The sequence below is a fragment of the Orycteropus afer genome, unplaced genomic scaffold, assembly GCF_000298275.1.
Source record: "Orycteropus afer afer isolate SDZICR_OR568_19922 unplaced genomic scaffold, OryAfe1.0 scaffold00393, whole genome shotgun sequence".
Classification (NCBI taxonomy): Eukaryota; Metazoa; Chordata; class Mammalia; order Tubulidentata; family Orycteropodidae; genus Orycteropus; species Orycteropus afer.
The window spans coordinates 2,299,450-2,324,140 of NW_006921980.1; the positions used below are offsets into that span (position 1 = coordinate 2,299,450).

Below are 24,691 nucleotides of genomic sequence, written 5' to 3' on the forward strand. Positions count from 1 at the left end.
AACAACAACAACAACAACAAGTGCATTTTATGACGTACGTCGTATCCTCGGAGGACAGCCAGGTGGAAGGAGAGGAGCTGTAGTGGAATCACACTCAGGATGCCCTGGAGGCAGTCCACGGTGTAGGGCAGCTCGATGGTTTTATATGCAAACTTGGAACTTTCAGTGTCATCCTTGGAACACAGGATAATCGGACGACCCTAAAGCAGAGAAATTTGATCACAAAGTGATGTAGTCATCACACACAGTGATGTGTCTGAAATCAATGTTATTGCAAACAATAATCTCCTGTTTTGCTGGAATTATGGGTGAGATAACGTGTATGATTCATGCTAGGGACAAAGTGTCAGTTTGTCCATTGTTTACTGCTTTTTGGTGAGCTCCCTCCTCCCTTCTTTGGTAAGGTGATCACCATCCTACTGCATTCATTCACAGCCTATTTATTGAGAGGCTACAACATGCCTTACAAGGGCTGTGTAGATATTCCTCACTCTAATGGGGCCCCTAATCTAGTAGTGAGCAAAACCACCAACCAGCAAACCAGTAAGTAAAGATGAATTTCAGGTACATGCTATGAAGTCACTAAAACAGGGGGATATGACTGGGAGAGATTGGTGAGGTCTGGGAAGGCCTCTACAGGGGAGACATTTAAATTGAGACCTGAGTGATGAAGAGCCAGCTCTCTGAGGATCTGAGGGAAGCATATTCCAGGAAGAAGGCACAGCTAGTGCAAAGGCTCTGAGGCAGGGATGAGTCTGATGTGTGTGAGGAACATAAAGAAGGCTGGATGGCTAGAGCTTGATGAGGGCGGTGGAAGGGGCAGATAACACAGGGCTTGTGGACCACTACAGAGTACAGTTCTATTCTGAATCGACTCAATGACAATTATTTTCACATTGCTTTGTTTTGCTTTTTGTGGGTCACTGTAGATTTTTTGGGGAAGCCACCAGAGAGTTTTAAACAGAGAGGTGACATGATTGCATGTGTGGATGCTTTGTTTTACTGTGGTAAAAATACATGTATACATACATACATACATATATGTATGTACGTATATATAAAACAAAACGTTTACCAATTCAACAATTTTTACATGTACAATAATTCAGGGACATTGGTTGGGTTCATCATGTTATATAACTGCACCACTGTTTTCAAATTATTCCACCATCATTAACAGAAACTGAGTGCAATGACTCCCCTTTCTCCCTCTCTCCTACCCTTGGTTACCACTAAATATACATTTGCCTATTTCATATGCATGTTTTCATGGTTCATACATATTGTAGCATGTATCAGGACTTCATTTCTCTTTATAGTTGAGTAGTAGTCCATTGTATGGCCATACCTCATTTTATTTATGCAGTATTGGATACTAGGATTGTTTCCACCTTTTGGATATTGTGAATAATACTGAAATGTACATTAACATGTAAGTTTCTGTTTGCATTTCTGTAACTGTGCTTTGTAACAGCTCTCTGGCCACCATAGTGAGGCTAGTATCAGGGCATCGAGGGCATTATTGGATTTCTCCTCTGGAATGTCATGGGAGTTCCCAGATGATACAAACAGTTCATGTGCTTGGCTACTAACTGAAAGATTGGTGGTTCAAGTTTACCCAGAGGAGCCTCAGAAGAAATATTTCGTGATCCATTTCCAAAAAATCAGCCATTTGAAAATGCTATGGAACACAGTTCTACTCTGACTCATGTAGGGTCACTGTGGGTCAGAGCTGACACGATGGCAACTGGTTTACTGGTATTATCAAGAGCTCTCCCAGGGTGGCTCTGCCTCCTACTTCAGGTGGAGCTGGGGAAAACCCTGCCCTCAGGGCTATCCACCAGTGGTACCTCAGATCTTCTGGCCTAGGATCTAGTGCAGGTTAGGGCAGAGTGGGCCTCACTGAAGAGCTGCAATGGGTATGCTGTGGGCTGGCCAGTCCCCTTTCAAATGTGTGGTCTAACAGAAAGTGGGGGGGGGGGCCTGGCAGACACTGGGTGAGAAGGAAGAGAGATGAGGCCCTGCACTGCTGAGAACACTCACTTGGCGGGCCGTGACTTGCTGCAGGGCATTCTGGCACTTGGCAAAACAAGGATCCTTCATGATGACCATGATGACGGGCATCTGCTTGTCAATCAATGCTAGGGGGCCGTGTTTCAGCTCCCCGGCCAGGATACCTTCAGAGTGCATGTAGGTGATCTCTTTAATTTTCTGGGAAACAAGAGATGGGGTCGGTATCACACCAGGCAGATGAAGGGGCTGGAGCAGATCCGCCCGAGTGGAGGATCACTTTGGCAGGCAGGGAGCTGAGGGCTGGCCGCAAGGTAGGTGGATAGACCAAGGGCACCTGGCAAGGTCAGGGCAAGAAAAAGTGTGGCTACTGCCCAGGGCCAGCACCCAGTGTCAGTGCCTAGACCCATCCACCCTTGGAAGGACAAGTCAGTGTTGATCTAGCTCTCCTTCTCCCTCTCTCACTTCCTCACTTTGCAGCCAGCCGGCCACAAGGCTTTTCCACAGTTATATACAATAATGACTGAATTGCATTCTATCTAGATATATATCATTCAATCATTTGATTAATCATTCCCAAGACTGCAGACAATTAATAGCTTCCAAGGGTTGCTCCAAGCAATTAAAAGACACATTAGGGTGTTTAAATTAGTTCAGATAGCTCTGCTTGTATGTAGTTGCCATGAAACTCATGTCATTTAACTGGTGAGCATGTTGAAGAAAACATTTCTCAAGTTCCTTAGAAGGACGCACTGACATCATGCACCAGGGAGATGCAGTAAGAGAGTGGCTTCTCTCTAGATGCTGTAGGCCAAGGGAGGGCAGGTAACAAGTTGAAAGGGCCACAGAGGGACCATTAATTTGTACCAGCAGCTCCATAGACACTTCTTTCTTTCCCTAAAGATGAAACTGGAGACACAGCTGAATTTGCATCTTTCACTCATACATTCAGCCAGCACTTAGCCCCCTAGCCAACAGCGCTAACAGAAGAAGGAACACACACAAGAGCACCACCCCGTTGTTTACTTTGGTAGGAATCAACCAAAAAACAAACAAACTCACTGCCGTCGAGTCAAATTCCGACTCACAGCAACCCTCCTTGGGTTTCTGAGATGGTATCTCTACAGATGTAGATTGCCCAGTCTTCCTTCTGAGGAGTGGCTGGTGGGTTTAAACCGCCAGCCTTCTGGTTAGCAGTCAAATGCCTTAGACATACACCACCAGAGCTCCTATTGGTAGGAATCGGAACCTCCATTTCATGAATGTGAAGCTGAAGCTCAGTGAGGTTCTGGTAACTCAGGCTTGCACCCCAAACACGTGTAATACTCTCTGAACGTGTCTTGGTGAACAACACATAACCAGTGGTCTCTTTGGACTGAGATGATGGGGAAGCAATAGCCACTTCCTTCCATAGGGAGAGGGGCAAGCCAAGCTGGATAATGGATGGTGCCTTGTTTTGGTACCAAAAGCTGCCTCATCTGTAACTCAGCCTCCTTTTTACCTTGGCTGAGCATTCTGACCAGCCTTGGATTACCCAATAAGTAAGGTAAGCATGGGTTTCCTTGTGCTTACTTACTAACCTTTAGTTACCAATTCACATTTGTTCACTACATCAAAGATTCTGCTTCTAGATATGGCTGGCATTTGTCTTTCTCCTAAACCCACAGCACCTTCCTACAGAATTAAAGCCTCTTTTAAGGCTCTACTCTTTTAAGTTCTATTCTCACTATGAGTTGGAATCAACTTGATGGTACTGGGTTTGGTTTTTTGGTTTTAAGATGGCCATGAGGTATGAATGAGCTTTCCCAGATGGAACCTGGCATAGATCTGATACCTTGAGGGATGGAGTACCCAGTAAGTTTATTGGGTAACCCATCTCTGGTTGTGGCCTATAAATAGCAAGTTGAGAGTTAGGAAGGGGTGAGCACTAGACTCCAAGCCCCTGATGAACTCTGCCTTCCCCCTTGGTAGCCCTGTGGTCCTGGCACCTGTCCCTACTCCATCAGCTTTCTTGTATGCTGATGTGAATTCTTACTGATACTAAAACCAAAACAAAAAACAGACCCATTGCTTTTGAGTTGATTCTGACTCATAGCAACCCTATAGGACAGAGTAGAACTGCCTCATAGGGTTTCCAAGGCTGTAATCTTTATGAAGCAGACTGACACATCTTTCTCTTGCAGAGTAGCTGGTGAGTTTGAACTGCAACCTTTCAGTTAGCAGCCAAGTTCTTAATCACTGTGCCTTCAGGACTCCTTTTATATTGTCACAGGGGGTGCAAAATAGTTACAAATTTTAAAAATGCAGGACCATCAAAGCTCATTTCTGTATGACTGAAGCTCCTCCCAGAAGTTTGAGCAGTGGCAGGGAAACTGCAGAGACCCGAGACCCCATTCCACAATTCTGCTTTGCCCAAACCCTCCCATGAAGGCTGCTGGGAGTTGTGAGAAAAAGTAAGGGCTGAGGCCACATAGACCTGAGTTCAAATTTCAGCCCAGTCACTTCCTCTATGTAATCTTGAGCAAATTACTTCAGCTTTCTGAGGCTTAGTGTCCTCTTGGCTAAAATGTGAACAATAATTGCCAACTTCTAAAGAGATGGCAAGGAGCTCTGGTGGCACAGTGGTTAAGGCATTTGACTGCCAACCAAAGGGTTGGTGGTTCGAATGCACTAGCTGCTCTGTGGCAAAAAGAAGAGGCAGTCTGCTTCTGTAAAGATATATAGCATTGGAAACCTTTTGGGGAAGTTCTACTCTCACTGAGTTGGAATCAACTTGATGGCAGTGGGTTTGTTTTTTGGTTTTAAGATGGCCAGGTGTGAATGAGCTATCCTAGATGGAACGGGGCATAGGTCTGATACTTTGACGAGCTCACCCAAGGGTGGCTCTGTCCCCTTCTTCCCAAAGGATTGGGAACTCCCTGTGGCAGGTACCTGCCTCAACCATCTCCACGTCCCCAGGGACAGAACCACATGGCCAAGAGCTGGCACTCAATGTAGGCTCAACCCAGTGTCCGAGGGATCTGAAGGGTTCCCTTCCCTGCAGACCTTAATGCCCTGACCTGCTTCCTTGCGAGCTCAAGGCTGCACAGGGGATGGTGCAGATGGGGTGTTGGGCAGAAGGGTACTTACCAGGGCCCCTTCGAGGCACGTGGCATAGTTATAGCCACGCCCCATCACCAGGAGCGACCTCTGTGTATAGAGCTCCAGGGCCAGGTCATGGATCTTCTCGTCCAGTGACAGCACTTCCTTGATCAGTTCTAAAGTAAGCACACAGGACACAGGAAGAGCCAGCCATTCCAATTAAAAAAAATATATTCATAAGGAAAACTTACAGTACATAAAACAAGGTTTTGAAATTCATCTTACTTAATAAACCTTGCCTCCTTGCATTTGTTTAAAAGTTTTAAATTTAAATTATGGAAAAACAACTTGGGTTACTAAATAGGGTTTTGTTGGGATAGTGAATCATAGTTGTGTTAATACTTTCCTGAGCACCTGTAAGGTAGGCTGGGAAATATTATTTCTAGCTCTACTTTACAGGAAAAGCAACTGAGGCTCAGAGAAGTTAAATCACCAGCCAGCAAGCCACAGGTGCCACTCCAAATTATCTGCCCTCTTCATTGTCTGTGCTTTATCTTGGGACAAGCCATTGGAACTTGGACAGTGGACCTCAAATATTTTAGTCTCAGGTCTCCTTTACACTCTTAAAAATTACTGAGCATCCCTAAGAGCCTTTGTTTGTGTAGGTTGTATCTATCAATACTTAACATGTTAGAAAACAATACTGAGAAACTAAAAAAAATATATGTATACATTCATTTAAAAACAACAATAGTAAACCCATTACATGACAGCACTTTCCCAAAAATATGAGTGAGAAGAATAACATCATTTTATACTTTTGAAAATCTTTGTAATATCTGACTTAATTAAAGAAGTTGGATTCCTATATCTGCTTCTGTGTTCAACCTGTTATCAAACATTCTTTTGGTTGAAGTATATGAAGAAAATGTGGTCTCACATAGATTTGTAGTTGGAAAACAGAGGGATATTTAAATAACCCTTTCAAATAATTGTAAATGTTCTTTAGTACATCAAACTCGAGAAGTAGTAGTTTCTTAAAGGGTCATTGCAAATGCAGAATCTGAAACCGTATCTGAACTTTTTCCACTTCATTACATTAAAATGTATTGATGGTCTGTTGTGTGCTTTAAATGGATCTTTTACATGTGCATGATTTTGTTACGTTATGTATCATCAGTCATTTGGAAAATATTGGTTCATTGAATTCAATGCAAATCTTCTAAACATTGACACATTTCATTATAAAATATTCTTTCAAAATCACATTTGTTAAAAATCACCCTTATCTCATCAGAGTCTTTAAGTGTTATGAAGTGGTCAAGTTCAGGGCAGCTGATACACGTTTTCAGAATGTTAAGTTTCACTTGAAAGCTCCAATTTCATTATTGGCAACAAACACTGCCAGCTGCTTTTCTTGACGTCACAGGCTAATTTTGTTCATTTTTGAGAAAATGTCTGCCAGATACCAAGTTAGCTCGCTATTCAAGCAATCACCAGCATGCTCTTCCTTGAAAGAACTATTGTACTTCAGGTTGTAGCAGAAGTGCTTGAGGCACACTTCCCATTTTGTCACATAGATTATTAAAAACAGCTGCAATTAGCAAGATTAATAATTTTCACTGCATTATCGAGGCCATTCTTAAGTGTGTGCTGGCAAAGATTACAGTGAGTGCTAGAACAGCATGGGGTCACTACCTCCTTTATGTGAAGGTGTCAGTTTTACCACCATTGCTTTCACAAATGAAAATCACAGTGAAAAAAGAAAAAATAAAACACTCAAAACATTTATATATATATATATTATTATGAAAATAGTTTTGACTGGAAGTGTCTTGTGGAGCCGGAATCTGTCAATTACATCTTGAGAACTGTTGACTTGTTGACTTACTTAGATATTAGAACAACATCTGGTTTTTGTTTTTTTTTTGCATGACTATTGCCTGGCTAAGGGGCCCTGGTGGCATGGAGCAATGATTAAGTGCTCAACTGCTAACTGAAAGATTGGATATTTGAGCCCACCCAGCAGCTCTGAGGGAGAAAAGACCAGTGGTGTGCTGCTGTAAACATTACAGTCTAGAAAATCTTACGAGGCAGTTCTATTCTGCCACGTTGGGTCACTATGAGTCAAAAATTAACTTGTTTGCACCTAACAAAACTACCATTACCTGGCTTAAAGTGTTGTTGTTGTTGTTATGTGCTGTGGAGTCGGACCCAACTCATAGCGACCCCTCCTTGGGTTTCCGAGGCAGTATCACTATGGAAGTAGATTGCTCCATCTTCCTTCCAAGGAGTGGCTGGTGGGTTTGAACTGCCAGCCTTCTGGTTAGCAGTCAAGTGCCTTAGGCATTATGCTACCAGAGCTCCCTGGCTTAAAGTAAGAATGCTTTTTCTCTTCAATACTTTTTAACATGTTTTCTCTGCCAGAGTCAGACTCCTTGGCCTTGTATTGAGCCTTTTTAGACAGTTTCTGGGCTTTTCCCCACTGCCTTCTCTGGGTTTGCCCTTGCTCTCAGGGAGGACCCAGTGTCCAGCCCATCTATATCCTACTCTGTTTCATGTCACACTGTCAGGGCTGCACAAAGAAAACCCAAGACACCTTTTTCCTTCCAGAGTGCAAGTGACTCCTGCTTATCTTGGGAGTCCCAGGAGAGCTCACAAGGCTCATACACACATGTGTGGTGAGTGAATGAATGAATGAATGAGGACATAGTCACTGCCCCAAGGAGTTCACAATTAGTGGACAAGATGGGAATGTCAAGCAGAAGAGGAAAGGTTGGTGAGACTATAAAAACAAGCAGTCCTGGGCCATTTGCTCCTTCTTGGTATTTACTGAGCACCTACTCTATGCCTGCCCTGTGTGCCAGACACCCGGCACCCAGTAATGACTCCGACAAACAGGGTAGAGTCATGAGCTCACTTAGCTGATGTAAGAAGGGGAGACAAGCCAATAAACAGGCACACAGATGGTTCAGATCATGGTATGGGCTATAAAGAAAACAAACAGGCTAATGCTTCAGAGAGCACTGGGTTGGGGCTTCTGTTAGTTAGGATGGCCAGGCAGGGATCCTAGGAGGTGACATCTGAGTTGACACCTGGATGATAAGGAATAGTCAGTGTGTACAGGGCTGGAGGAGGAGGGTTTCAGTAGAAGAAAGAACCAGGACAAAGGCTCTGCTGTGGGAAAGACGTTGGAGCTCTTGAGGATGGTTAGTGACAGTAGCCCAAGGAGGCTACTGATGAAGTGTGATGAAGATAGAGGAAACAGGAGGCCATGCAGGGCCCATGAGGAATGTGGATGTTAATCTTGGCCTGCTAGGAGCTGCTGGAGGGATTTAGTGGTAAGTAGGAAGTTTGAGGAGTCCCTGGGTGGTACAAATGGTTAGCACGCTCAGTTGCTAATCTAAAGGTTGGAGGTATGAGTCTACCCAGAGGTACCTCGGAAGAAAAGCCCGGTGATCTACTTCTAAAAATATCAAGCATTGAAAACCCTCTGGAGCACAGTTCTACTCTGACACACATGGGGGCACCATGAGTCTGAGTCACCTTCATGGCAACTGGGTTTATTTAGGAAGTTTGAGGGAGGGAGGAGCAATCAACAGCATTGGTTACAAGTCACAGGCAAGAGTCAGAGAAGAGAGAGGCCAAGAACAGTCCACTGAATCTGAAAATAAGGCAGGTTTAATTCTTAGACATACCAGGTAAAGATCTCAGGCCACGGATGATCTCTCGTCTTCTGTTTTGTAATGAAATTCTGTCTTCAGACATCATCAAACCAAACATCACCAGAGAGATGAACTGACTGGTATAAGCCTGTGGACAAAAGGTGGTGCCACAAGCAGAAGGGGACACAAGTGACAACACTGACATGACCATGTGAGAGGAGAGTGGGTAGAGGGGCCCTCTTGCCACATTCCCGGCCTCCAGCCCTGCTGACCCTTCTCTTCACATAGCTGTTTCTACCTTGGTGCTGGCGACGCCAATCTCTGGGCCTGCATTGATATGGACGCCGCAGTCAGTCTCTCGGGAGATGGAGCTGCCCACGGTGTTGGTGACACCCACAGTCAGGGCCCCGCGGTCCTTGCAGTAGCGCAGTGCCAGGAGGGTGTCTGCAGTCTCGCCTGCCACACAGAGGCCCTTTCATTGGCATGTTCACAAATGCTGTCACTGCCAGCCTAACCCCTGTCCCTACTCATTTCCTCCTGGCTCTTACACAGAACTACATTTGCCCAGACACAGTCAGCATGTGTTCGAAAGGAAAATGCGTGATCAACAGTTGTTCAGTTGATTTTTAGATGGAAGGTTTAATTCTTTATTTACATGCCAAGCACTTTCTCATCTACTGTTTTATTTAACTCTCATGACAACCCTGTAGGGGGCCACCATCCCCACTTTCTCCTTGGAAATGAAGCACTCAGAGATGGGAAATCAATGCCTCACTCAGGTCCCAGCAGCTGAGAAGTGATAGAGTCAGTGTGAACCCAACTGGGCCTGCTTCCCAGTCTGTTTCCATGACTAGAAGCTGCCTTATTCAGAATGTGCTGAGATTTAGCATTTTAAAAACAAAAACCAAAAAAACCCAAACTCACTGCTCTCAAGTTGGATCTGACTCATAGCGACCCCTCCTTGGGTTTCTGAGGTGGTATCTCTATGGAAGTAGATTGCCCAGTCTTCCTTCTGAGGAGTGACTGGTGGGTTTGAACTGCCAGCCTTCTGGTTAGCAAATGCCTTAGGTAGGTACTATGCTACCTGGCTCTAAAATGGTATTTCTCAAATAGATTTTTTTGAAAACACTTCTTGCAGCCTCCCAATATGGATCAAATTATTTTAATTATAAACCAGTTTCTGTCCAATTGACTATAACTCATGGTAACCCCATGAATGTCAGAACAGAACTGGGCTCCATGGGGTTTTCAATGGCTGATTTTTTGGAATTAGATCAGCAGGCCTTTCTTTCAAGGTGCCTCTTGGTGTGGTTAGCAGCCCAGCAAATTAACCATTTACATCACCTGGAGACTTAAAAAAGGATTTTAAACAGCGACTTAGTAGCTATTTAAATAGGTTCGGGGATAAATGAGCATAAGCTCCCTGATGTTTGCAAGTTCTAAAGAACTCAAACCAAAATAAGTGTGCATATTAAACATAAGCCAAACTAGAAGATAAAAACCATTCAAATCAGCAAGCGAATCACTGGAGACTGTTCTGTCCACAGGGCTGCTGTTTCTTGCTGTGCCTGTCGTAGATCTTTTGCAGTGGCAGACTGGTATGACTGTGTGCCATGTGAGGGCCCAATTCTGTCCTTTTTCTCTTCAGACTTGGGCTCTATCTTCACCAGCCTCTCCTTCCCATATTTTTGATACTGACAGTTCATTTTTTAAATCTCATGTGAAGGGCTGAACAAAATAAAACGTTAAGCCACTTCCTTGTAGACACTCAGAAGCTGCCACTGCCTTATTTTCACATTAAAGTTACCTACATTCATTTGTTCATGGCTCCCACCAATTCATGAAATATTTTTAGGCTCTGATTGGATCATACTCCCAAGTGCAGATGCAGTGGCTGAAGTCACATGATAGCACAAGATAGATGATGGGTGTGTCTTTTTTATTTATTTTAGTTATCAAAATGGTGATGGTGTTAAAAACTGCAAATGGAAGCAGTATTAAAAATCCCAATAGATTTTAGGACATCATTGTTCATTTTTTAGATATGATCATGTTTTATTTTATTTTTAAGAGTCCTTATAATTTAGAGAAAGAAACTCTGGTAGCACAGTGCCTAAGGCATTTGACTGCTAACCAGAAGGTTGGTGGTTCAAACCTATCTGCTGCTCTGTAGATGGACGATGGGGCAATCTACTTCCATAAAGATTTACCACCTCAGAAATGCAATGGGGCTGCTGTAAGTTGGAATTGCAGTGCATTTTTTTTTTCTTTTCCTTTTTCAATCATTTAGAGAAGGAGCTCTGGTGGCACAATGGTTAAGTCATTCAGCTGTTAATCATAAGGTTGCAGGCTTAAACCCACCAGCCACTTCATGGGAAAAAGATGAGGCAGTCTGCTTTTGTAAAGATTTTCAGCTTTAGAAACCCTATCGGGCAATTGTACTCTGTCCTATTGTCTCTTTGAGTTAGAATTGACTCAGTGGCAGTGGAGTATCATTTAGAGACGAGTCCCTAGGTGGGGCAAACAGTTAGCATACTTGGCTGCTAATTGAAAGCTTGGTGGTTTACAGTTTAAGACCACGAAGAAGTGTCTTGGAAGACAGGCCTGGCAATTGACTTCTGAAAACTCAGCCACTGAAAACCCAATGGAGCTCACTTATACTCTGATGCACATGAAGTTGCCATGTGGATTTGTTTTATCATTTAGAGAAACATTCTGAAGAATTTACGGATGAAATAACATAATATCTGGAATTGCCTTCAAAATAACCCTGTGCAGGGGAGCAGTTACTGGGGGTGTGGATGATAGAACATTGGTTATGAGTTATAATCACTGAAGCTAGGTGATAGGTATCAGGGAGTTCATTCTATGAATCTCTTTACTTTTATAAAGGTTTGGAATTCTCCATAATTAAAACATCTAAAAATTCCTTCTAGAGCTCTTGAGAACTCTGAGCATACTGCCATGGATCACCTCCTGGGCCACTGCTATGTCTAGCTAGAGCGGTGCAGTCAAGCCCAGATGGTCTGACTGGGCTCAAGGGAGTGTGCTCCATGCCTCTGCATGCTGGGCTGTGTGTCCACTGCACATAGCTCCCATACTCAGTGCTGGAGAGGATGGACCAGACAACAGTATCCACTGCAGAGCAAAAGCCTACACCTTACTTAACTCTCAACCTGGCAGAATTTGGAAGATTTTTTTTTTTCTCCACTCAATTAAATTCAAGGAGCTCTGGAAGCACAGTGCCTAAGGCATCTGACTGCTAACCAGAAGGTTGGTGGTTCAAACTCACCAGCCCAGACTGGGCAATCTACTTCTGTATACATTTACTGCCTTGGAAACCCAGTGGGGGTCATCATAAGTCAGAACCGACTCAACAGCAATGTTTTTTTTTTTTTTTTAATTAAATCCAGCAAACATTTATGAGCACCTTGGTGAACGGTCCCCAAAATCTTGGACTTGGAAGAAGGAGGGAGAAGCTGCAGGGCAGGAGAAAAGGCACTGGACTTTGAATCCGACTGATCCCAGCTCTTCCCCATTGTGGTTACATGGCTTTGACAGTCACTTGCTCACCCTATACAAAGGTGATAGTAACTGCTGGCTGTCAGGATTAAATGACCTGATACATGAGAAAGTGTGTGGTACACCACAGATGTGCAAAGAACTTATTAGGATGGGCTGTCAGCAAAGAAAGTGCCCTGAGATGAACTAAGGCAAACCTGACCCAGCTGCCCATATCCCTTACCTGACTGGCTGATGAAAAAGCAAACATCATCTCTGAACACAGGTGTGTTTCTGTCCAGAAAGTCACTAGCAAGTTCAACCATTACTGGGAGCTCAGTCAGTTCTTCCAAAACCTGCCGTGTCTAAAGGCAACAAGAATGGGAATAAATGTTAGTCATGGATGCTAAGGAGACAAAGGGCAGCTGGACTTCTGGGACTAGCTTTGTAAGATGTCTGGGTGGTGAGGAAATTTCAGTCATTCACAGGCCACACTGAAGGACAAAGGACTCCATGCTGGGTCATGGGGATGGGAGCAAGGGCTTTGGTAAATGTGAAAGGCCAAATGCAGCATAAAAGTTTAAGGTCAGGTTCTCATCCTAGACCTTTTCTACTCTCCCACACTATACTAGGTCCAGCATTTTGCACTTACTGCCACTGCAGCATGATAGCTGGTTCCACAGCCAATCACAATGAGCCGCCGACACCGTCGAATCTCCTTTAAGTGGTCCTTCAAGCCACCCAGAAGCACTGCAGGGCACATGGCAGGGCATCAATGCCAACTATCTGCACACTGAATGTGTTCACCCTTACAGGGCATAGGCAGGGGAGAGGCTCCCAGCAGAGTATTGGGATTACCTGTGTTGGTCTCAAAATTCACCCGGCCCCTCATGGTATTGAACACAGATTCTGGCTGTTCGAAGATCTCCTTTTGCATAAATGCACTGAAGTTACCTGGTCAAAGAAACACAGACCAGATGGGTCAGTGTTAAGTTACATTTCCACTGTGTAACTTTTAATCCCTATGGAGCACAGGTCTACTCTGAAACACATGGGGTCACCATAAGTCAGAATCGACTCCAGGACAGTGGTTTTTCATTTAAATTTTAATTTAGATGAGAAATCATTGTATAGTCAAAATAGTGACCCACTACAGATTATAAATAGTAGTCTATGATATTGTCCTGCTTGATGCTCAAGATGACAAGATTACTATCCCCAATTTATATACTAGGACCATGCAGGTTAAGAATCTGTTGCTGTTGAGTCAATTCTGACTCCTGGCAATACCATGTGTTGCCACAGAATTACTCCATAAGGTTTTCTTGGCTGTAATTCTTACAGAAGCAAATTGCCAGGCCTTTCTTCTGTGGTGCTGCTGGGTGGGTTCGAACTGCCAACCTTTAGGTTTATATTCAAGTGCAAACCATTTGCACCACACAGAGATCTTACAGAGTAAGGAGGGATTTGCCTGACAAAAGTGGGTTCAGGGAGGCAATCACCCCTCATGGGGACAAAGTGGTCCAGACCTCCCTGTTACTGTAGATCTCCCTCCCAGAGAAACAGGACACTGAGGGGCATAGGAATGTGTTGAAGAAAGTAAACACAGAGAGGGTGTTGATGGGGGCAGGTGTAGGCAGGGGACTCCTGGAGCCTGGGAACAAGGCAGGGGGCTCCACGAGACAAGTGCTTTCCCTGGAGGTCCCAGTCAGTTTCCTCACGCCCCCTCAGCTGTGTTAGCACTGACCACCTGAACCACACCCTTGGAGCCACAGTGGGCAGGAAGGGTAGCATCAAGCTAGAGCAGAGCAGTCTCTCCAGCAGCTCCACCATGCAGTCTCTGCACCCTGGGGCTTCTACACACAGGACACCAGAGGATACCTGCCTTTCATGATTTGCTGCAATTCCATCTGTAAGGTCTGGATGGCTCGAGATGGGTCATCACTAGCTGAACGCTTGACCCGGTGAATGGAGAGTTTGCCGTCAGCCACTGCTGCAATATCATCGTCCTCAAGGAAGATGACCCGGTTAGTGTGTTCTATGATAGCGCTGGAGCAAGGAAAGCACAGGCATAAGGCACAGGCTCTGCCCTTCAAAGCTACAAAACAGCAGCTTGACACTGTTTCCCAAGGCCCAGGATCCATAAAACTAGCTCTGATGGCATTTTAGGAGGGTCAGGGTTACCACATTAAAAGCATCAAGACACAGGTGAGGAAAAAGTTCTCTTTCCAAGTCTCTTAAATCTGATGAATTATCTCAAAGAAGGAAGTTGAGACTGAGTGTTTTGAAATACTCTTTGAAAACTGGTAAACCCCCTTTTTTTAACAAAGAGAGGGTAATTTGTAGGCCTAGACTTTTGGCAGGCCACAGTATCTAGTTAGAATTTTAATGACATAGCTGGATTTCATTATATATATTTTTAAAACTTTTGATTATGGAAAATTCCAAAAGTATGCAAAAGTAGAGACCAGTATAATGAGTTCCCATGTACCCATCATCACCAATTTAAGACCAACCGTGTTTTATCCATAGCTCCTTCTGCTTCACAACTCCCCAGAATTATCTTGCAAGTCCCACACATCATTTCTTCTGCAAACATTTGAGTATATCTCTAAAAATACTGCTGCTTTTTAAAATATACCATAATACCATTATCAAATCTAAATGATTATTCCTTATAGCATCAACAATCCATTATGTTCAGCTGGATTTTAAAAAGTATGTAATAATTTTGCTTCCACATCATTTTTTTTTTCATCTCCTTTCATTCATTCATTTCATCTGCCTCTCATTTCTTTTCTTCCTTTTTTTGCACTGCCCAGCACTTCCAGAAAACAGTCCTAAGTGGTAGGGAGGCAGCAGGTACTTTTCCCCCTCTCACTTGTATGGAAGTGCCTCCCACATTGGGTTTCCAGGAACAATTAGTCTTTTTTTTTTTTTTTTTAATCAGTTTACCCATACTCAAGGTCTGAGAGCCTGCCTATTAGGGTGAGTCAGCTTTCTGAGAAGTGGATTGTTCTAGAATTGGGAGGGAGTAATAAGAAACTAACTTGGTCAATGAGACCAAGTCATATCCTTCAATCCAGGCTTGGTTTTGATGAAGCTGATATCTTGTTCTCCTTCTAGTTCTCAATTTGGCTTGGAACTTGTAGGTAAGGAGTGGAAACATGCCATGTTTAATTTTTACTCTTAAAACTCCAACAGATCTTATTATTTGACTACATTTTTTTTTTTTTTTTAACAAACAGCTACCATATTTCACTGAATATATGGTACCACTGATTGTAAGATCACAAATTATTTTATACACTTCTGAGAAATAAAATTTTTTTTTTTTTTTTGGAGTAAGAAATAAAAAACTGCAACCAATTATAATCAGAAGATGCTATTATTAATAGATGATAAAGTCTGTAAAATAACTGTATACTTAGAATCATTGAAATAACATTAGCATCTCATTGAGATGGTGCCCCAGGAGGTAGAGTTTGAGAAATGCTGTCCTATCCTCTTGGTGATAAGAATGACGCTGGCTGTGGGCTGAAATAGGCTTTGCAGCCTGGGCTCTGGGTTTCTACCAATCCCTGTCTTCCAGAAAACCTAGCCTGGTGTCCTCCTTGTTGCACAGCAAGATCCTATTAAAGACCAGGTGGGAAAGAGAAAACCCATGGAAAGATAAGAGGAATAATAAAAGTTTGGATGAAGGAAGTGGTAGTGATGTTCATGGTGGTATAGCAGGAAAATGTTTTGGTCTTTTCTAAGTGAAGTGAGTGTGCATATATTCAGTGGGCTTTTTATTTTTTTGTACTTAAGGGGGTAGGAAGTAGGATCTCTGGATGGAACAAACAGTTAAGTGCTTATTCACTAACTGAAAGTGAAAGGTTGGCTGTTCAAACTCACTCAGAGGCTACTTGGAAGAAAGACCTGCCACTGTGCTTCCAAAAGATCATGGCCTTAAAAGCCTTATAGACTACAATTCTACAGTGCACACATGGGATCACCATGAGTTGGAATCAACTCAACAGCAATTGTTTTTTGGGGGAGCAGGGCAGGAAGCAGAACATCTCAAATTTCTAAATTATTATTTTGTACATTAATAATAAGGAGCTCTGGTGGCATAGTGCCTAAGGCACTTGACTGCTAACTAGAAGGCTGGTGGTTCAAACCCACCAGCCACTCCTCAGAAGGAAGGTTGGGCAATCCTACTTCCGTAGTCATACTGCCTCGGAAACCCAAGAAGGGGTCGCTATGAGTCGGGGGTGACTCAACGGTAAATAACAACAACAACAACATATTAATAATAAAGACAGACTTCAGAATCAAATGGACAAAGAGCTAAATTTTGACTCTGTTTCTTACAAATGATAGGACCTCAGAAAAATGTGAGGTGAGGTGGGGGAAGGACTCTGAAGGACTGGAGAGTGCTGGCTTCATCTAAAATGGGTAGTAACCATGCAGCTCCAGATAACTGAGACCCAGGTGAGCACAGCTCAGTGTGCTCCCATCTGCTTGTTTTCTCAGAGAAGCTAGAAAGCCAGATTTTTATGTGAAAACTCCCAATTATAAAATATTGGCAAGCAATTGGATTATTTTGTGCAGGCCAAAACATCATGCTTGCCAGTGAATCTGGCCTTTGGCCCCCAGACAGTAACCTCTGCCTTTCATTCCAGGCTGCTGAGGATAGTCACACAGGTGCTCTAAGCATCCTGGAAGAAGGTACCAGAAAACTGGGATCCACCTTCACCCTGCCCCTTGCTGAGCCACGAAGAAACAGCTCAAATGGGGTAAGTCAACAATGGCAGGACTCAGCCAGCCATTCCTCGGGAATTCTAGGGAAAAAGCCTTAGTTACCTCGCATCAGAAGCAAAGAAGAATTCTACAGCTTTATCGCCCACAGCATGGAGGCAGGTGGAGCTGTCCAGCCTCTTCATCCTTGTTTTACAGATATTCTTCACATTCTCAATATTGCCTAGTAAATGAAGGAATGGATTGCAAATCTTGTTAAAGTCTTTTGTTTGAATAGCTTGCAGCAAGGAGCTCATTTCCCCTTTAAATATGTGTGGGAGAGAGTCACAATTTTTAGCTTTGGCTGCGTCAGCCAAATCCTGCAAAAGATCCCCAAATAGCACAGTACCACTGCACAAGCATTTAAACTGCTAGAGTGTGAGAGTAATACAAACAAAGACAAACCAAATAAACACTCCAAATCAGGGCATGGTTGCCATTATATAACAGAGTCAGATGCTGTTCTCTCTAATTTTATGTATGTTTGAAAATATCCATAATAACAATCTCTAACAAAAAAAAAAAAAAAAATGGAGCCAAGTCTCCATTTCATGAAAACTTTTGAGACCTGGAGATATGTTCCCACTGTCCCTCATTCCTTGTAAAAGCATCCTTGCCTCCAAGGGAACTGACAAGCACCAGAACAGAAAGCTGCTAAGTCTCAAGACACTGATCATTAGCTGTGCCCAAGGCCCTGGCTTTGAGAAACTTACATGTCCTATATAAGATTGGGATCTGTTCCGTAGAGAGTTTGTATTTACTCCGCACTCCAATGAGCAGTGGGCTGCCTCTCCTGTAGGGAGAAGAGTGAATGAGGTTACCCAGCTCTATCAGAACTCCAGGACTAGATGTCCTCCTAGTGTCTGAGATGGGATTCTTAAACATAGCCCTTTCCCTGAGGCAGAGTGTCATGGTAAGCTCCCACAGGATGGACTCCTTGACCATAATACTCTCAAGGTTTGGAGCAGGGACCAAGGAGAGTGTTACCAACAAGCTACCATATGAATCCTAACTCCCTTTTATAGCATCACACACCTGATAATCTCCACACAGTTAGATTACAGAGGTCATACTTTATGCAAGTAGCATGAAACTCGAGGGCTTGCATAAGCACTGTGGTGCTACACCCAGCCTTCATTTGCTGCTCATCTTCAAAGCTGGAGCTTAGATGCCCAGGATCTGCCCAAAGACTTCCTTTTGCTCCTCCTTTTCATCTAGCTTAGGTATTCAGCAGCTTTCTTCTGGTTAGTTGCCATCAAGTCAGCCCCAACTCAGGGACAATGAACAATGGAACAAAATGCTGCCTGGTCCTGTGCCATCCCCATGATCTGATGCAGATGGGACCATTGTGAGCCATAGAGTTTTCACCAGCTGATTTTCAGAAGTTGATCACCGGGCCTTTCTTCCTAGTCTGTCTTAGGCTGGAAGCCTCACTGAAGCCTGTTCAGCACCAAAGCAACATGCATACCTCCACTAACAGACTGCACATGAAGTACACTGCTGGGAGGGAAACCCGAGAGTCCTGCGTGGAAGGCAAGAATTCTACTACTGAACAATACTGCCCATTCTGTAACTTTGTTGTTTTTGTTGTTGTTATGTGCCGTCAAGTTGGACCCGACTCATAGCAACCCCTCCTTGGGTTTCCGAGACAGTATCACTACGGAAGTAGATTGCCCCATCTTCCTTCTGAGGAGTGGTTGGTGGGTTTGAACTGCCAGCCTTCTGGTTAGCAGTCAAATGCCTTAGGCACTACACCACCAGAGCTTTGGTTTATATGTTTATACTCTACTTCACGGGCCATTTAAGGCACTTTCAAAAGGGTGTTTTTTTCTTTGCCTGATTGACATCTTATAGATTAAGGAATCTATGACTTGCATAAGATGTGACATCATCAAGAAGACAATGATTTTCACAAGAGAAAGTCTTGAGGAATTCCTGAGGCTGACCCAGGTAAAGGCCCTAATTCAGGTCTCTCCCATTGTCCCCATTTTCAGCCACCAGCCACCTAGCTCCCAGAGCATCTCAGAAGGGACTCTTCAGTAAAGCAGTTTATGTGGTATTTCTTTCTGGTTTACAATTTCTAGCAGTGAATGTGGTTAAGATATTCCATGATTTTAATGTCATCTTGCCTCCAAAATAGAATTCTTTGCTGAGTCTCATAAATCACAGCATATAAATAAAATCCATAATGAATGTGCATAGCAATTAAGCTTTGTAATTTACTCATTCTACACCTGAGATTCTTCACCAGAAAGCAAGACCAGTGTCCTCCTCACACAAGGAGGACCTCTGGCTTTCTGTACTCCTGGACAAGGGCTGCTACTTTATTTGAAAGTTGGTTATACTTTAAATTTAAACATGTATTCCAACTCCCTAAAAGAGTCACTTTACTTTTTAAACTTATACCTTAGCTGTCAAATGGCAGAATCAATCTTTCTATGCTAGGAATGAAATAGTCATGCAGAATTTGTTGCACATTACCTGATCTATAACTTTAGGTACAAATTGCAAATGGTCAAACTAAATTGCTTCTTTTCTTTCTTATTTTTTTATTATTTCTTTAAATTTTCATTGAAAATGCCAATGCATTTTGCTTTACCTTGTGGCAACAGCTTCTCCTGGGTAGTGGATGCTCTTGAAAACCAATGCAAACGCGCCTTCCTGAAAACACACCAGAGAATGTGAAGGACAGCCTGGATTGACTGCAAAGATAGGTCTCCCTGGGCCTCTCATCACTGCTGGGGGTACTGGAGTCATGCTGACTGTGCTTACCTGGGGAGCTGAGTGCCAGTGGGCTGAGTGATGTCAGGAGGAGAAAGTAAAGCAGATGGCACCATGCTGAGCATGCCAAAGACTAAAATTTGTGGGCAACATATACTACACCCTACTGGAGCCCATGAAGACCCCTGTCAGAGAATTCTAGCACTTGATTACTGGGTGGGCTGGTGTAGTTAGAATCACAGAAAGTAAGAACTGAGGTTGGGGGGATCCTGCACTGGTCCTCAGGCACAGTACCTTTGTCCCTTAGGGAGCAACTATGAGGACTAGGGAGGCTAATCCACAAATGGCACTCAGCTCAGCTCATGTTAGAGCCCGGGTTCAAGTCCTGACTCCATCATTTTGGGGCAAGTCACTTTAACCTTTTTTGTGTATCGTTTCCCTCATCTGTGAATAGAGATAAAAAACATATAGTTTCTACAAAAACTATAAGATAATGCATTTTAAGTGCTTAGAGCTCTGGTGGCATGGTGCCTAAGGTATTTGATTGCTAACCAGAAGGCTGGCGGTTCAAACCCACCAGCCACTCCTCAGAAGTGGCTTGTTGGTTTATACAAAGCCAAAACTAGAATCTAGTTCTCTTAACTCAAGACTTCAAATGCTCTTTTCTTTTAATTTCTTTGTATAAAATTCTACCCTACATTCTGAGCATCCTGTTCTAATTTATCATCTTGGTTATATACAAACTAGCTGTGATTTCCACGTGAAATCTCTTAATTTTTGGAACTCTGGGCCAACTTTGGTGTATAGCCAAAGGGGCCTGCAGGGAGTCAGCATCCCTAGACCTCAAAGAGCTGTTCAAACTGCCCCAAATGCAGGAGTTTCAGGCAAAACCCAAAGGGTCTATCTTTTATCCTTTGGGTTTTGTGAACTATGAAGTAGGATCAAATAGAAAGACACTTCCCATGTCTTGCCCGAAAAAGCCCCATACTGCTTTAGGTAAGAAAAGGCACTAAAGTCAAAAGAGGCCTTATTGGGGAAACATTTCAGAAATTTAGAATTACAAAGGGAAAAGAGGAAATACTGTGGTCTAATACCAAATTGGATTATTGCACATTATGCTGTGTGTCACCTGTGAACTAGCTCTTATTTGTTAATATAGTCTCTAAATTATCCCCAAAACGGGAGTCCTAGGGTAAAGGGTTCAACAGGAGACATTCTTTTTAGAACGAACTGATAGCACCCAAGGATGATTCATTTTAAACCATAGCATTGTACATGCTACAGCCTCTGACCTTAGATATCCTAGGCCCCCAGGTCCGTCTCTGGGCTGCCGCTGCCACTGCCTTGGAGGAGCTATTTGACGGCACTGAGTGGGAGGACTGGCTCTGGGATACAGGGAACTCTCTCATTCCCCATCCCACACAGGGCCTGAGCCGCCTCCGCCTTCTCCTTCAAGGAAGAATTCTCATCCCAGGCAATCTTCCCCTTCATGGAGACTCTGTCCCTCTGGAGTACCACCATTTTCTCTCTCTACTGGGTCATTTCCTTCAGCAAACAATCATACTCTCTTATCCTATCACAGAATCCCAATCTTCCCTGGGAACCATGACCCCTCCAGCCACTGACCATTTCTCTGCCCCCTCTATAATGAAACTTCTCAGAAGCCTGCAGCTGTCCTACTCCCCCAGCTCCACTTGGTGAGGATTTGTGGGCATTTCTCCCCTGTGATGAATAAATGCTTTACTTGGTATCACAGGAAGAATTAGTGCAATTATAAATCTCTTTAATGAATCAGTTAGCTTCACCGTGTGTACATAACTAACAGTGCACACCACTCAGCTGAAAAGATAACGACATGAACTGCCATGACCGAGTTCATGTGTGCAACATGTGATCATAAGAAGCTAGACTGTAAGGCCTATCAGTTTCAAAGGTATTAAATATGAAAAACTGTGCATCTCAAAGAGATGAAGCAAGACATTTTCTACCTGATGTTTACCACAAAAAACACAGAACTTCTCCCATTCTATAAGAGTGTAACATTTTAAAGCCAGATGCTGTAGATGAGCCATGTTTTATACCCAGCACTTTACACAAATTTGCTTAATAAATGTTTATGAAAATGAGTGAAAGAATGATTTAGACAGATGGGCCTTATGACTTACCAACTGCTGAATGACTCTTTCAACCAGTGTTGAAAATCTAATGTCCTCAGTTTCTCTGTTGTCGAACACATATTTAATCAGCTTTGCGATAGTCTCCGTATCTGTTTCTGACTCAAACTCATAGCCTTTGCTTTCCTGGAATATTTGATTGGACATGAATGTCAGATAATGGTCACTATTTAATTCTGGCCTAGCCAGCTACCTCTCCTCCCTTACAACTTTCCCTCAGAGTTATGTAAGGCAAGAACAAGAAAACTAAGAAGAGAGGAGAAATTTGCCAAAATCACAGCCTAATATTACCGAGTTATCCCAGAATTCCCTGAGATCATACTGGCTTAGAAACGTGTCTTTGCCATTAACTTGGACATTGCAAAATAATAGCAGCCAAAATGATACTATATGTTGAGTCAAATTCACCCTCATCCCAACCGACACTATGCATACTTTAGATATTCACTGTGTGACTCTGCCCCACCCCACCCGTACATCCTATGTAGTGTATGAGTCCATATGTGATATAGTGAAGATATTTTGATAAAAAGAAGTTTACATTATATTTTGATTCTGTGAATCTGCAATAGCCCTTGGGGTAAATGCTAATGCCCAAGTATCTCCCCAAACAAGATCTGGAGAAGCTAACTCAGCTGGCACTAAGGTTTACAGATGGTGGAGCATGGGCCTCAGGTACTTCCTGCACTTGTTTCCAAAGAAAAATGAGCTGGTTGAAAAGTTTCTGGAAAACCAATTACTGTTTGACTTAGATGTTACTTGGGGGGAGCATCTTACCAGAAATTTCCTCAGATCCTTGTAATTTGTGATGATTCCATTATGTATGACAACAAATTCTGAAAGAAAAGTTTCATCAGTAGAGAATGCTATTAAGAAATGAATTCCAAGTCAGATGGCAAGAAGAATGATTTGACATCTTGAAAACATTGAAAATGCTGTCTCTACAAAGATTTCTGTTAAGCAAACTGTATTTATAGCTATTAGAACTGATGTCTACTATGGCATTTACAATTCAATCTCAAGGAAACATACTTCTCTTTCATAAAATACGTCCACCGACCTGGCCATGTAGAGTGTTCTTACTTATGTATAGAATATTATCAAGCAGGCATTGGTAATGATGCCAAATAGGGAATAATTAACTGTTCATTATACAGAAATGATTTCATTTGCCCATGAATAGGCTTAAGTTCAAAGAGGTCACAAACTAACAGCCCACAGATATACTGTTTGTCCTACACTGTATTCTTAAAATGTTTGAGTTTTAAAATGTTGAATTTTCCGCTAAAGTCCTGATTATCTTGGGAAAAAACTCCCCAGAAGTTCTGGTACCCCAGGGCTCACCCACACTCCTATGTGGCCACAAACGCTTTCCTTCAACAGCTTACCCACACACCAGTTGTTCACCCCGCTCATACCAGGTGCTTCCCACACTGTTGTGACCCCCTGGCCAACCCTAGGAGGGCAAGGGATGTGTTTGCCTCAGTCACCACTGTGTTTTCTCAATAAATAGCTGATGAATGAGAGAAAGGTCTAAGGTCAACCTGAGATTTCTTCTCTACAGTCTAGATGATAGACTCTTTATTACTCTTGAAATTTAATTCTTTTGGCAGGATGTGTCTAGATGCTGGAGGCTCTTCATAAATATTAACTGTGACTCAGTGAAGGAGCCCTGGTGGCACAGTCATTAAGAAGTTGGCTGTTAACTGAAAGGTTGTGGTTCAAACCCATCAGCTGCTCCATGGCAGAAAGATGTAGCACTTTGCTGCTGTAAAGATTTAAAGCCTTGGAAACCCTATAGGGCAGTTCTGCTCTGCAATAGGGTTGCTGTGCTAGTTAAGTTTGTGTGTCATCTTGGCTGGGCCTGGTTGAGTGGCTGGGCAGCTGGATGTAGTATTCCCCATGATGAGACGGGTAGTCAACCCCATGGTGGAATCTACTTTGAGCAGCTGGTCTGCTTCCTGTACATAAGGAGAAGACTTGGGAAATGGTCTCTAGCTTATGGCACACTTGAACTCTGCACATAGCTGAGTTGTTGTTAAGCAGCCTGCCCTGCCCTGTTGATCTTGGGACTTTTAATGGACTTGAACTAATGGCCTGCCATGTGGTTTGGTAACATGGGACTGTGCCTTATTACTTGTCAACCTTGGCTTGTCAGCATCAGCAACCAGCAGCTGAGTGAAGAAAGCCACCAACTTCAGGAGCAGGAGGCAGAGCTGAAGCCCAAGGTTGAGGGGCTTTCACCCAGCCCCTAGAGCCTGGCACTTTGAACTTGGACTTATAGCCTCCAGTCTGTAAGAGAATAAATTCCTGTTTCTCCAAGCCATCCTATTTGTGGTATATTCTTGTCAGAGCAGCACTAAGTAACCTGAACAGTTGCTATGAGTCAGAATTGATTGACAGCAATGGGTTTATTACTCAGTGTGCCTTTAGATCTGCCAATTTGAGTTTTTCTTCAGTTCAGGAAAGATTTTTTCTACTACATCCTTAAAAACCTTCCCCTTTATTCTTTTTCTTTATTTTTTACCAGAATTTCCTCTCTTGTTTTTAAAACATTTATTTTTGTGAGGCCACAAAAAATGAGAGGGCTTCAATAAGAAAAGCCCATTTTTGGCAGATATGTTAGACATATCTGAACTCTATTATGTTGTTATTGTTATATGCTGTCGAGTCGGACCTGACTCATAGCAACCCCTCCTTGGGTTTCTGAGGCAGTATCACTATGGAAGTAGATTGCCCAACCTTCCTTCCGAGGAG

General features: G+C 43.2%; 1 protein-coding gene across 1 annotated transcript in view; it reads right to left on the bottom strand.

Moving 5' to 3' along the window:
- The window catches only part of GFPT2 (glutamine-fructose-6-phosphate transaminase 2), a gene marked incomplete at its 5' end in the record, with an annotated part of 48,321 nt that overhangs the window by 17,496 nt on the left and 6,134 nt on the right, over positions 1-24,691 (bottom strand). Inside the window, 14 exons of the mRNA XM_007953425.2 lie at positions 39-200; positions 2,044-2,211; positions 5,140-5,267; positions 8,790-8,904; positions 9,055-9,212; positions 12,502-12,622; positions 12,910-13,007; positions 13,116-13,211; positions 14,143-14,306; positions 17,106-17,223; positions 17,753-17,832; positions 19,639-19,700; positions 21,926-22,060; positions 22,712-22,770. Of these exons, the coding sequence (XP_007951616.2) occupies positions 39-200; positions 2,044-2,211; positions 5,140-5,267; positions 8,790-8,904; positions 9,055-9,212; positions 12,502-12,622; positions 12,910-13,007; positions 13,116-13,211; positions 14,143-14,306; positions 17,106-17,223; positions 17,753-17,832; positions 19,639-19,700; positions 21,926-22,060; positions 22,712-22,770 (1,664 nt within the window). The remainder of the gene's footprint in view (positions 1-38; positions 201-2,043; positions 2,212-5,139; positions 5,268-8,789; positions 8,905-9,054; positions 9,213-12,501; positions 12,623-12,909; positions 13,008-13,115; positions 13,212-14,142; positions 14,307-17,105; positions 17,224-17,752; positions 17,833-19,638; positions 19,701-21,925; positions 22,061-22,711; positions 22,771-24,691) is intronic.